This window comes from Crotalus tigris, unplaced genomic scaffold (assembly GCF_016545835.1).
Source record: "Crotalus tigris isolate CLP2741 ecotype Arizona unplaced genomic scaffold, ASM1654583v1 scf7180000019068.10715455, whole genome shotgun sequence".
Lineage (NCBI taxonomy): Eukaryota > Metazoa > Chordata > Lepidosauria > Squamata > Viperidae > Crotalus > Crotalus tigris.
This window is the reverse complement of record NW_024097358.1, coordinates 9931297-9944724: the sequence shown is the minus strand read 5'-3', so window position 1 is coordinate 9944724 and position 13428 is coordinate 9931297. Positions and strand designations below refer to the sequence as shown.

Here is a 13428-nt window from a genome sequence, read left to right as displayed (position 1 = left end):
GTTTTTCTTTGAGTAGTGACAATCACAACCGAGATATTTAAATAAGGACTTTGTAATAAGTGATAAAAAGGAGTTTCTAATAAGAGGTTTTAAATAATGAAGGAAAAAATTTGGAAAACCTGTGCTAGAGACTAAATTTCTCAAATTTTATATTGCCTCTAAGATAGAATGTTATTATCATCTCATTCTATACTGCCAAGAGTAAATAATTAAAACAACTAAACAAAAAAGACGTATATGGTGAGGGGGAGAGAATAGAGTTGGTTACTGAAGCAAATTGAAATGGAAGTATTGTAATTTTAGAGTGACTCTAAACTTGGTTTTGATAAAAAATTCATTTATAGAATAGTTTGTTCTTCAATATGGACCAACTGCAAACTTAGATAACAACAAAAAATTGTATGATCAAATGGGCGGAAAATATCCAAGAGCCAATTTTATTGGATACATGGGAGACAATCTGGGTTAGAAATGTAAAATTTACTCAAGCACAAAATTTAAGAGAAAATTTTTATAAAATGTTTTATAGATGGCATTTGGATCCCCAAAAGTTGTCCCGCATGTATCCGAATTTACAGCCCAAATGTTCGAGATGTGGAAATTTAGATGCAACTTATTTTCATATTTGGTGGACTTGTAAATATATTAAAGCTTTTTGGATTAAGATTTGGTGGAATATTCAAAAGAGTTTTAAGAAAAAGATAAAGTTTACTCCGCAATTATTTTTGTTGGGTATTATTGTAGATTTGGATGTTAAAGAAACTAATTTGATGTTGAACCTTATAACTGCTGCAAGATTATTGGTGGGGCAAGATTGGAAGAAAAACTTATTGCCTACTTTGGAAGAATGGACACTTAAGGTGTCTAATTTAGCAGAAATGGCGAAAATCTCCACCTATTTGAAGGATCATTCACAAGAAAAATATATTATGGTTTGGAGAAGATAGATTGATTATATTCAGAAGAAGTCTGAAACTGAAAAGTATTACCTTGCTTTTGAATAGATTTTAGATAATTATTAACAGTATTAATTGTATTATTATTTTTGTCTTAATTTGTTAATATTTGTTTTGAGAAGGAGTTAAAGTGTATTGTGGTTTTGATTGATAGTTTGGTTTATGTTAGCTAGATTATGTTTGTTTATTTGTTACCCTGTAATCAGCTGTGGGAAGTGGGAGAGGGGGGAGGGGATGGGTGGGTTTATATTGTAATTTGTAAAACTTTTAATAAAAAAACAAAAACAAAAAAAAACTACTGCAGAATTTTAAGAACCGGCAGGATAGGCTGTCAAGAAAGGGAACATTAAGTTTGAATTTAGAAAACTATAGGGACTAGTTCAGTCAGTTACCAGAAGTCAACACAAACCTGAAGACATAGGATGCAGAAAGTTTGAGTGCAGAATGTACTGGTTGTACATTCCTTTTCACTAACAACCTATATTTTATTGAACACTGGAATAAATCTAGAAGAAATCTTGAACTCTGTTGTTAGAAGTCAGCATCCTCTAACAAAATAAGCCATACATAAGTACGGTAACAGATAAATATATTTGCCTAAAGCAAACTTGAAATTATTGGGCAGGTCTTTTTTATGTCTGCTTTTGCATTATGATTAATAACAAAGGGTTTTCTGTAGTGGTTGCATGGTTCCAATTGGTTCCCAGAGTAATCTGTCATTAAATTTAATTATTAAAAAATCCTTATGTACCAACCCTTTTTAAAGTTGAATTACCAGAATGGTTTTCCTGATAGACTTACTTTGCTAAGTTTGTTCTACTCTGTTTTACTCAGCCTATAACCAAATGTTTTTAGAAAGTGATAACAATGTCATAATGTAGAGAAGTAATTAATAATATTAATAAATGATGTTGTTCATAGACTCAGGATGTTTGGCTATTTGCTGTCGCTACTATGGTAATTATCACCATTTAATATGAAAAATTAAGTATTTTAAAAGAGCTACACTAGAGAGTAGTTCTAAATTAACATGCATAGAATTTTACCTTACACATGGGACAACACTTGATTACAAGGTTACACATTTAAAGATTGTTTTTAAAAACAATGGTCTATTAAAAGGAATACTGTACCTATTAGCTATAATTTATAAATGGAGCCACAAAGTAAAAACATTGCTATTTGTAATAGTACTTATTATTGGTTCATTGCAGTCTGACAGATGTTTAGACCTTATTAGGCATTTTTATCAATCTGTCAAGCCCTTCCAAAGACCTGGGATAGATAGTTGTGGATGTTTGATGGAGTAAAAGGTATCCTTGCAGGATCTAAGCTGTTTGAGTAAAGTTGCCTTTTATAGTTGGCCAATGGTGATTTTGTCAATGTCAGTGGTATTCAAGTGGTACACCAGTTGTTTGGGATTGTACCCAGGGAGCCTATTGCTATTAGTATTATTTTTGGTTTCTTTTGCCACAGTCATTCTGTTTCTATTTGCAGGTCCTTGTAGTCAGTTGTTTTCTCTAATTGTTTCTCTTCTGTTTTACTGTCTCCAGGTATTATCACATACTGTACATTATCCATATTATTTTGTCTTTTTTATTGACAACTGTTAAGACTGGGATGTTATGTGGCAGGTGCCTATTTGAAATTTAAAATCCCAGAGCACTTTAGCTTCTTCATTTTCTCTGTTTTATGGTCCCACCAAATAGCAGCAGCTATTTCAGACAATGTTTTTCCATACACTTCTGACTTCTTCAGTATGGTTGACAAAGGAATCTGTGCAATGACAAACAGTAGTGGTGATGGTGAGTCTCTTTGAAAGATTTTCTCTTGATATTAACTTCTCCCAATCTATCAGCGTTGACCAGCAACCATATCCATTGTGCCATCGATCTTTGCAGAAAAATTGTGATGTTTCTACTGATTCCTATTATTTCTAGGTACTTAATTATCCAGTCTTGTGGAGTGAGTAGAATGCCTTCTTATAATCAATCCACACTACATTCAAGTTGGTCAACCTTCTCTTGCAGTTTTCCAAAATCATCTTGTCAATTAAGAATTGATCCTTTGTTCCTCTTGTGTTTGGGTGGTTTCCTTTCTGTTCAGAAAAAGGAATTATCTTCATGCTTTGGAGTTGCGGGCAGGTACTCGTTGGCCTTTGATCTACCAAAGCAGGCTTTCTTTTTCAATTTTACACAATGGATGTTGAAAATAATCACAAAAGGAACAGAATATACTCCTCATGTGTTCGGTATATAGTCAGTTCATAGAGAAGTTCACAACATTTGTCACTTTTTTCTAAAAAATACACAATACCTTTTTGTCCTTTTGGATATATTGTGGATCTATATTTATGCCATCCTTGTGTGCCATATCTTTGTCTCAGGTTGGTACTATCTAGAGCAAACTGTTGTTAACTGTAGTATAAAAACTTCTTTTCCTCTCTTAAAATCTCTGATAAATCACTCTTGTTATTTAGTTTCTACATACTCTCTTCATTTTTATTGCAAATGAGTCAATAAAAAAAAATATCATAATCATGGGAAGGTACCATGATCATCAATCACTGTTTGTTGCCACCTCCATTCCCTTTGGTGATGGAATTTAGGGGTCCAAATAATGATTCCCTTGTCTGTACACTTTGCCTGCCAGACCAATGCACTTGTCTGGGCCACTAAATAGCTTTGCTGAGAAATACGATCACCTTCAAACTTCAATCTCTTTCTTATCCCGTTGTTCTTGATAGCCAGCTCTGGGAAAGCTATCTTCCACAACCACAGGGATAAAAGAGCAATGCTTATATTATAGATTATAGCTGTGGTTAAATATACATAGAATTTTTATATTAACTTACTATTTTTTCCTTATCCTTTTCACCTTTGTAGTTCTTACTCTAGCCCTTTTCCTCTATTTACAATTATTGTGAATATTTAAACATGAGAGGGAAAAACCCACAAAACAAATTTCTTTAAAGCAGAATGTAATAGAAATGGTTTGCAGCAGTATTCTCCCAGTCTGGGTGTTAATCTGGTTTTTAAGTTCTTTTGACTTGGCCCTTGAGACATCAGGCAATTATTGAAATGTTATTTCCTCAAGCTCTGTTTCTTATCACAGCATAAATTATCTTCCAGATCAGCGATTTCTAGAGAAGCATGAGTTTCTTGAGAAGTTTATAGTGTTTTTTTCCAATTGCAAGACCTGTAATGGCTGACATATTTCTATGAAAACTTGTCCAATAGTATCTTTATGCAACAACTTTCAGCTTATAGAGAAGACTGACACAACATATAGAGAAGAATGGACCATCTTGCTACATTAAAGATAATTGCAGGCCCCAAAAGAATAGCTGACACCCTGATCAGTTGCTTCACAGCTAGAGGCATAACAGCCTTGATGGAACTAGCAGTATAGAAGGTGCTAAGGAAATGTTTTCCCTGTAACCATTATCATTAGCAGAATTCTTTGCCATTTTCAGCTGAAGCTGGAGAGGAAGTAACTAGTGTCATTCAGATCAGAGCATCTCCTTGTATAGACACTTGAGCAATTGCATTCCAGTCATGGGAAAGTCATGGCTAAGAATCCACTAACTTGTAAGGGCAGGAGAAAAACACTTATGTTTTTAAATCTCAGAGCTGATATACAAGCTTAATTTTTGTGTTCTGTAGCAAGGTCTGCCTTGTGTCTACATATGACACATCTAGCTATATCAAATCCTCCAAGGTTCTATTTTTAGCTAGTTCCTGACTAAGGACCAAGGTTTTGGAGGAGCAGAGTTTATAACCATGCCTGACCCAAATCTGACAGATGAGCACATTTCCTTAGCAAGCAAGTAAATGTTCTATGGTGCTATGAAGGCAGTTTTTGAAAAGCACAAACAAAATTTTACATGTCTGGCTCGCAGAGCAGCAGCTAACTTGGTTCCATTTATCTTCTAATCCTTCCCCTCTCTAGATGGATCCAGTACAAAAGGCAGTAATCAACCATACCTTTGGTGTACCCAATCCACTTAAGAAGAAGCAGTTCATCTCTTGTAATATTTGTCATCTGAGATTCAACTCTGCGGTAAGCTACATCCCTGAAACACTAGAATCAAGCAGATAGGTAGGGAAAAGGAAGAGGAGAACTATCATATAGATAACTATGGTCAATTTTACTTATGTGTGCACAACAGTTCATATAATGTTTTAGTGCTCAAAGCACCTCATTTAATAATTTGTGAGGAAGATCATGATTAGCAATACCTTCTATATTCTACAATTCTAAAGCTGAAACTGTCTTAAAGCTGAGTTTGTGGTAGTTCTTGGCAAAAGTGAGACTTGGGTTGATGTTGGTCTGATTTATAGTTCCCTTCACAGAGCACAAAGCACAGCAAGTCATATTAACAAGAAAGAACATCCACTACAGACAATGCCATCAAGGCACCATTTAATGTACTATCCAAATCAAAGTCTAGTGCTTCTTCCTCTAAGTTTCTTCCTCTAAAATGTTTCAAGAGGAACAAGTTAGAATCCTAGTGTTTGATGGCTTTTTTTAATAAATTGTGGATAAAGATTCTTGGTTTGTTCACTATGGTCACTCATTGAAAGGGGCCACTGTCACAATCAAAGAAAGAATCAGTATGATACTTTGCTTTTATATATGCATAAAATATTGTCTATCATGTAATGCATGCAAGTTCCTTGAATGTCAGTTCTGCAGCCACATGTCTAGGAGCTCTTATGCTATTTCATCTCTTTTGGAAAAAAAACATATCATACATTTTTGCAGGAAATAATCTTCTCTTGCTGTGCTGCCACCTTCCACATCTGTGTTTATTTCCTTTTTTGGGGGCGGAGGTGTTGAGAAGAGCAGATTCTTAAGGGCTTGCAAAGGGAAAACATACATTGGTATTCTCCTGTATTCTGCATTCAAGAAGTCAGGCAGGGAACTTGTACTGAAAAGTGTTTTATCTGGAAGGCTCATTCACTGGTTTTCAGCCTGTGTGCATTACTTGAATCTGGCCAAAAGAAGGGACTGCTGTGTTATCCAGTTGGTGCAGTTCAGCATTGTGCCCAGGATCTCTTTTTTTTATATAAAAACTGTGACAAAAAAAAAATTCCTAGGCATTTTTTATTTTTATCTAAATTCACTCATCCAATGTAACATAGATTATCTGTGCCAATACTAAAGGTGGCAAAATTATTTATTTACATGGATTTACTTGAACCAACCAACAGAGTAATGCTCCTTGACTAATACAAATCTTAATGTCACATATTTTCTTGTACTTTCTAAAAAAATATTCAGGATAATTTGATCACTCCTCTACCCACAGCATAAATTAATATGCAAGCAAAAAGACATATTAACAGAAGCATCTAAGGCTTACAAGGCTTATTTAGAACTGGTTACAGGTGGACTAACCAAGGAAATACCTAGATGTCAGGAGAACAAATGTATCAAGCGGTGCTTCTTTGTCCCAGTAAAACCCTGTCCATAATCTGAGTTACTGATAACCTGCTTGAGCTTAGTCATAAATCAGACTCTGCATTGTTTTCTTCTTTCTTCTTTTGCCTTTACTTGCACTAGATGCATAAGAATTGAGCCTTGAGCTAAGTGACCTTCAGCACTACCCCCATTTGACCCACCTGGCCCTCTAGCAAAGCGTTATGTCCTCTGTTTTCATTTCATACCATGTCCACAAGCGTGCACATATACTCACACCCCTTTGCTGTCAGGCTCCGTTTCATCTGATGACTTTCACTCCCTCCCTGCCTCTTGCTGTGCATTCATATAATTCAATTCCTGGCATTGTTCATTGCCTGGCAAAATGGAGATAAGACACGTTACCCCTGATTAAATGCAGCCCATTTTTTGTTTCAAAAAGCGCTTTGGGGCAAAAAAGTAAAATAAAATAAAGGAAAATTAAAATAATGCAGCTTCAGAAAAATATATATGCAGCAGACAGTTTCGCAATACAAAATAAAATAGTATAACTAAATATATTCACTTGAATTAGAGCGGAAGAAAAGAACATAATTGTCAAGTATTGTCCCTTCCTGGAATGCAGAGCTAACATGAAGTATATAGTCCCAGGCAGCCATGCAGTTCTGTGTATATGTGTGAGTTTACATTTTGTGCTTTCCTATATCCAGGTCTTTTAGCTTTTCAGAGAAAAGGATGAATAACTGAAGTATGTGTTAATGTCCCCTGCCTGTTCACTGCTGATAAAATATTTTTTAAAAAGAAAATACAAAAGACTACAATGTATTCCCCCCACACCCAAAAGCCTGTGTACTTAGCAGTCAAAGACAGTTCTCCTGATTCTCACTACAATGAATGGCTCTCTGGCAAATTTAAGTCCAATCTGAATTGAAATGAGGGTGTTACATTAGTTTGCATAATGGCTGAAGAAAGAAATAGAAGTGTTCAATGCCCAGAAAGGGGAGGTATGGAAAATTCCCTCTTGCTCTGCTTTTCATGTGTTTTTTGTTTTGGTGGGAGATGTTTAGTTAAAGCATGAAATCATCACATTTTTATCCTCATATTCTTAAAAGATCCACTTCACTTGTACACTCACTGCCTATCACTTGGCCTGCCCATCTATTTGGCTTTTTCAAAGGGCTCAAATGGGAGGAAGATGTACATAGAAAGATTATTTCTGTGCTGCTCCTCAATACTGGAAAAAAGGAAATGGAGAAAACTGGGGAAAAATAGCAAGGTAGTTGGAAAAAAATGTCATCTGCTGCTGCAGCAGGAAGATAACCAAGCTTCAAAGTGCTCTCTACTAACTAGAAAAATGGGCTTTGCAAATCATTTTGCTTTATAGTCTCTCTTTGATCTCCCACAATATAGAATAGCCTTAATACTTTTCTCCATCACTCAACACTCCCCTCCCGTTTATCTCTCTCAGAATCAAGCTGAGGCACATTACAGAGGCCACAAGCATGCCCGGAGACTCAAAGCCATTGAAGCAGTGAAAAATAAGCACAAGACAGCTGACAATAGCAGCAGCAGCAGCCAGGAAAAAATGGCTAACTTTGAAGCTGCACTAGATATCAGCAGAGACACCATCACCAACAGCAGCAGAGGTAAGGGGCAAGCTGACCTAGGAAGAGGCATTCTTCTAGGTAGATTTTAGTTTGGGGAAATTTTCATATTTTCCTGTAATCCACCTCTTCTGTTGTGTAGCAGAATTATAATCTTAGCTGAGATGCCACTATAATGGAAGCAAATGCTAGTTACCTTAAAGGCTAGTTAATCTTAAAACCACATTTCAAAGGAAAATAAATGTCTTCCTTTTTTATTAGCACAACCCAATAGCTTGCTAGGATTGAACCAACCATTGGCACAACATTGCAACCTCATGCTGATGTCCCCGACAGAGGAATCACCAACTGGCGTCCTGTCCCTGGTTTCCCCATCAGTTTCAGAGCCCTTGGAAGTTGCTCCAGATAGTGCAAGTGTGAAACCAGCAGCAACAGCAGCTGGTATGGAGGTGCCAGCAACTGAATCTGGAGGAACCGCCGGCTCAGCAGCAGAGGTGGAGAAAGAGGGAAAGAAAATCAAGCAGCACTTGTACTGTCCCACTTGCAAAGTAACAGTTAACTCTGCCTCTCAGTTGGAGGCTCATAATTCTGGTAAGAAGCCTTCACATGGGTTTTCTCCAGCTACCCCATAAAAGGCCAAGCTAGACTGTATAATGTGTCTGCCACTGCTGTAAAAGATGTGACATCTGGAGCCTATTGCATGTAGCTCATGATAATTCGCTTTCAGAGGCATCTGCGGGATGCAAGGCTTTTGGCAAAATGATGAAATCAGGGTCACCCTGCAAACTTTACACCTTTTGTACATGCATGCATCATCATGATACGTTTACAAAAGGGAGAGAACTTGCATCCTGATGGTGCAGCACTGTTTTCATTATTTGCCTTCTTGCCCACTCCAATATGTCTGTTCATTTCACCTCCCAAAAGCATTTGTCCAGGTAATGATACAGGATCAAGGTAGTTCCATTGTAGCAGTAAGAGAAGGATAAGTTACTCCTCTTTCTCAACAGAAAATGTTGAATGCTATCAAAAATACACCATCTTGCTTCATTGATATTGATAGACTTTAATAACTGAAGCTGATAAAACCGTAACTTCCCCAGTCTGGAATCCTTCAGATCTTCTGGGAATGGAACTCCTAGAATTCCCAGTACATGTGAGGTCTGCCACTTATTAATCTATTTTTATTCCCAACTAACAGATTTTGCTTCAGTTAACTAAATTTTGTCCTAAAAGTATACGGTACATTTCTGACTTAGGGGATTTTTAACCAATATCTACTAATTAATAAATATGTGTTTTGTTCCTTAGTAGATATTGTAGCATTCTTTCAGCAGATATCCATAGAATAGAAGAAATACAGTAGTGTGAAAGCCATGAAAAGCAGGTACGTTGAAACCAGAAGTCATTTACAGATACTGCCTGCCAGATTTTTGCAATAACTGTGTATTTTGTCATTTAAGTAAAATGAAATGCATTCAAAAGCTTGCGGGTTTTACAAACTCTTTGCTTTCTAAATTAAAAAATGATTGGATAAATAGATATGGTTTGCTATAACTTATTTGTAGTCTGCTGATTGCATATTTCTTGAAAAGTACTGGGATACCAAGCTCTATCCATATTTTTTTCTGTTCACACTCAAAGAAAGAACAACTGTATTTTTCTATCCTTACATAATGCATTGTAAAATCTTTTTGCAGCAAGCCAGTTAAGAAACCAAGAAGCTGTACTATTTCCTTTATTTTACATATATATAAAAATACACAATCAATTTTGACTTTCTATTTTGCTCAGTAAAATTTTCTTTTTCCCCACCTTCATCATCTTTCAATTATTTAATTATTTCTATTCTTATCTTCCCTGATCTGAGGCCTTCCATGATTGTTTAACATGCTTGATATTGTAGTTCAGTATACTTGGAGTACATTAAGCTAAAGTAGATTAAACTAACTTCATGAAGAATGTTAATGAAAACCTACTTACTTTTATAAAACTTTTGGATTTTATTCAGTACTGTTGTTTTCAAATTGTAGAATCTTCTCTCTCTAAAGTAATGAATTGCTTTATTTTGACTGTTAATTTTTAAGGCTGTCATTTTTATTTATTTATTTATTTATGAGACTTATGTACCGCTTTAAGTGCAAGCACTCTCTAAGCACTGTACACCAATAAGCAATGTATATATATATTTACATTGCCCCCAACAATCTGGGTCCTCATTTTACCTACCTTGAAAGGATGGAAGGCTGAGTCAACCTTGAGCCGGTGAGATTTGAACCGCTGACCTGATGAACACAGTCAGCTAAAGTGGCCTGCAGTACTGCACTCTAACTGCTGCGCCACCTCATGTCTTATGTTTTCAGGCAAAACAAGAAATTACAATCTATTTTAAAAATAGATGAAGATATCATAACAGAATACATAAATACATATGCCACCATTTCTAGCCTGTTGCCTTAACCACTGTTGTCCCCCAAACAGTACATTAAACATAACATATTAAGATGCATAAAAAGTACATTTAACAAGAAAACAATAACAAAAATGAAACATATAATCCAGATATTGTGTCCATATAGCCAACTTGATTCTGGTATCATGGAATTGGCCCATCCTATTGATAACTGGCCATGTTTGTTCTTAGATTACTTCCTGCTTACCAAAGTGCAAGAGGCAAGTTTCCTTTTTTTATTTCCAAACTCATCTACTTTTCTTCATTCCCAGGAGCAAAGCACAAATTGATGTTGGAAGGGCAGACTGTTTTGCCAAGGCGAAGCCGAGGGAAGGTCCTCTCCCGAGTGGCACACAAGCCCAAACGGATTGGCAGCAAAGGCAGCCTCAACATTCAGAACAAGGCCTTCCAGTGCCAGGTGTGCGAGATCTTTGTCAACTCAGAGACACAACTCAAACAGGTAAGCAGACCAACCTAAACAGCTCTTCTGATTGTCTCAAGGATGTAATGAGGGTCATGCTGAATTTTGGATATTTTTGAAGAAAGCATTTTAAGATGGAAAAGGGGAATAAGAACTAATCTTTCCACCCTACTTCCACCTTCATGTTTCAGCTTAGGCCTTTCATTAAATATCCATTCAGATATTTAATGAAGTTAAGAGGTGAAGTTACATTGCAAGCAGAAATTTCACTATACTAAAATGAGAGCTAAAGCGAAGGTTGCATTAAGACACTTGAAGCATCATCCCAACAGTTCTTGCAAAATAAGCAGTCATATTTTAAGGGGCAGTCAGGATAGAAGAGGAAGGCCTGCTGCGCATGTCTTTCTCTGCCTTAAATTTCTCTGCTTCAAATGTTGTCCTAGGCAGCTTTCCACTCTCATCAGATTTGAAATTTATACAATATTTGCTTTCTAGGAAATCCTACACAAATGGCTTTTCCAGTGACAAGAGAATGATCAGGGTTAATGTGTTAAGTGCATCTTTATACAATACCTAATTAATTGATTAATTAATTGCAAATACTTTGTGTAACTCGAGTAAAAGTAACAAGAAGGCTAAAAAGCAGCAGCATACCAACAACAAGAACAACGATACAGAGAAACTTTTATTCCACAGACTCCCATTTAATGGACATCAGATGTAATTGGGCAAGATTTCTGTCTGAACAATCTCCTGAAATAACAGACAAATCTTTTCAATCCAAAGCAGTCCATGCTAAATGTTACATTTACATTACATTTACATTAATTTCATGCCATCATGTTGATTTACTTATTTGCATAATGATCTGAATATACTAATAGTGGAAATTACATCATTTGCATTTATTTACGTCATTTGTGTAATAACTTCATTACCCAAATAATGTCATTCATATCAAAGTGTGTCGTTTGCATAATGACATAATGACACAATGACACAAATCACCATAAATGATGTAATTTGCAATTTAATCACCATTGAGGAATAATAGACACCCTTCCCCCAGTTGGGAGCTTTTACTGTATTAGTAACATCTGTAGAAACTATGAATTCATACACATACAGAGAGTAAATATCAACTTTTCAAAGACTTTTTAAAAAGCAGCAGCACAAGGACAAAATTTCAAAATAACCAAGAAGAAGAGAAAACATATTGTTAGAAGGGAGCATTTGCACTTTTGTAGAACAGGAGAATATTTGAAGAGGAAACATTTGATCTAATAAGGAAACATCATAGAAAAGGGTTGGAGATCATTCAAGAGTGCAGCTGAGAAGATTATCTTTTCCTGATAAATATAGCACAAATGCTGTATAACAGAGGCATGAGAACCTCTTTAGCAGTCTTCAACACTTGGGAAGGCTAAGCTGATATAATAGTATTTCAAATACCCCAGTTACTTTTCATTTCAGCCACTCAGATAGGAAAGAGAAATTGACTTCTGGGGTGCCATTCCCAAGTGTTTTGCCATAGGGAAGAAAATGGAGTAAAAATCACTTTCTGCTAACCTCTTATTTTGTGCTTCCCTTCTTTAAAGTCTTATATTAATAGCAGTAAACAATATAATAGCAATAGTACTTAAGACTTATATACTGCTTCATAGTGCTTTACAGCCCTCTCTAAGTGGTTTACAGAGTCATCCTATTGCCCCCTCCCCAATCTGGGTCCTCATTTTAACGATCTCGGAAGGCTGAGTCAACCATGAGCCGTTGAGAATTGAAGGAACCACTGCACTACCATGGCTCAGAAAGATTATAGATATCATTAAAATTCAACCAGTTAACTAATTTGTGTTTCAGTTATTCAATTTTTTATTTCTTCACAATTGTTTTAAAATTCCAATATTTATTTCCAACAAGATATAAGTAAGTAATATCTAGATATACAGAAAAGAAGGGAAGTAGAAAACAGGAAGCTAATAGAATGTAAGTGATTCATTTTAAATTTAAATAGAACACTTTGAATTGAGCCTTGAAATAAACCTAAAGTTAATTATCATGTTCTGCATTTATCTTATTAAGCAAAAGATTCAAAGACAGATACAAACACAGTTCTCACCACAAAGACAGATTGGTATCTATCAGGAGACAAAAGTGTCAGAGCAAATGGTCAAAAATACTAGAGACCTGAGCAAAGTGATATCAAAAAGGCCGACGTGATCCTGTTGGTCAAAACTGAAGCAGAACAGATATTTCAACATAATTGAAAACAAGTCTTTCAATTCCTTCATCAAATAAAAACACAGAATAGTCTAAAGAACTGTGTTTAGAAAGTTTGCTAAAGATGGCAAAGGATGTTAAGGTGCTTTTATACTCTGGTAATAGTGGGAGCTTTTGTTTTTTCATCTACAGCATATGAGCAGTAGACGTCACAAAGACAGGCTTGCAGGGAAGCCACCAAAACCCAAATACAGTCCGTACAGCAAACTGCAGAGGAATACTGCCCTGGCAGTGAGTATTCTCAAGGTATTTGTCACATAAGGTGCCAGATAACTCTGTGGTGTATGGAAA

The 13428-nt window shown here is 35.9% G+C and overlaps 1 protein-coding gene across 7 annotated transcripts in view; it reads left to right on the top strand.

Annotated features, from left to right (window-relative positions):
* The window catches only part of ZNF385C (zinc finger protein 385C), a 276051-nt gene that overhangs the window by 252242 nt on the left and 10381 nt on the right, over positions 1-13428 (top strand). For 4 of the 7 annotated variants that reach the window (XM_039359008.1, XM_039359009.1, XM_039359014.1 and 1 more), the window contains 5 exons: positions 4908-5018; positions 7849-8026; positions 8246-8575; positions 10709-10896; positions 13270-13383. In XM_039359008.1, coding sequence (XP_039214942.1) covers positions 4908-5018; positions 7849-8026; positions 8246-8575; positions 10709-10896; positions 13270-13383 — 921 coding nt within the window. The remainder of the gene's footprint in view (positions 1-4907; positions 5019-7848; positions 8027-8245; positions 8576-10708; positions 10897-13269; positions 13384-13428) is intronic. The other 3 variants (XM_039359010.1, XM_039359015.1, XM_039359012.1) reach the window with 3 other exon arrangements.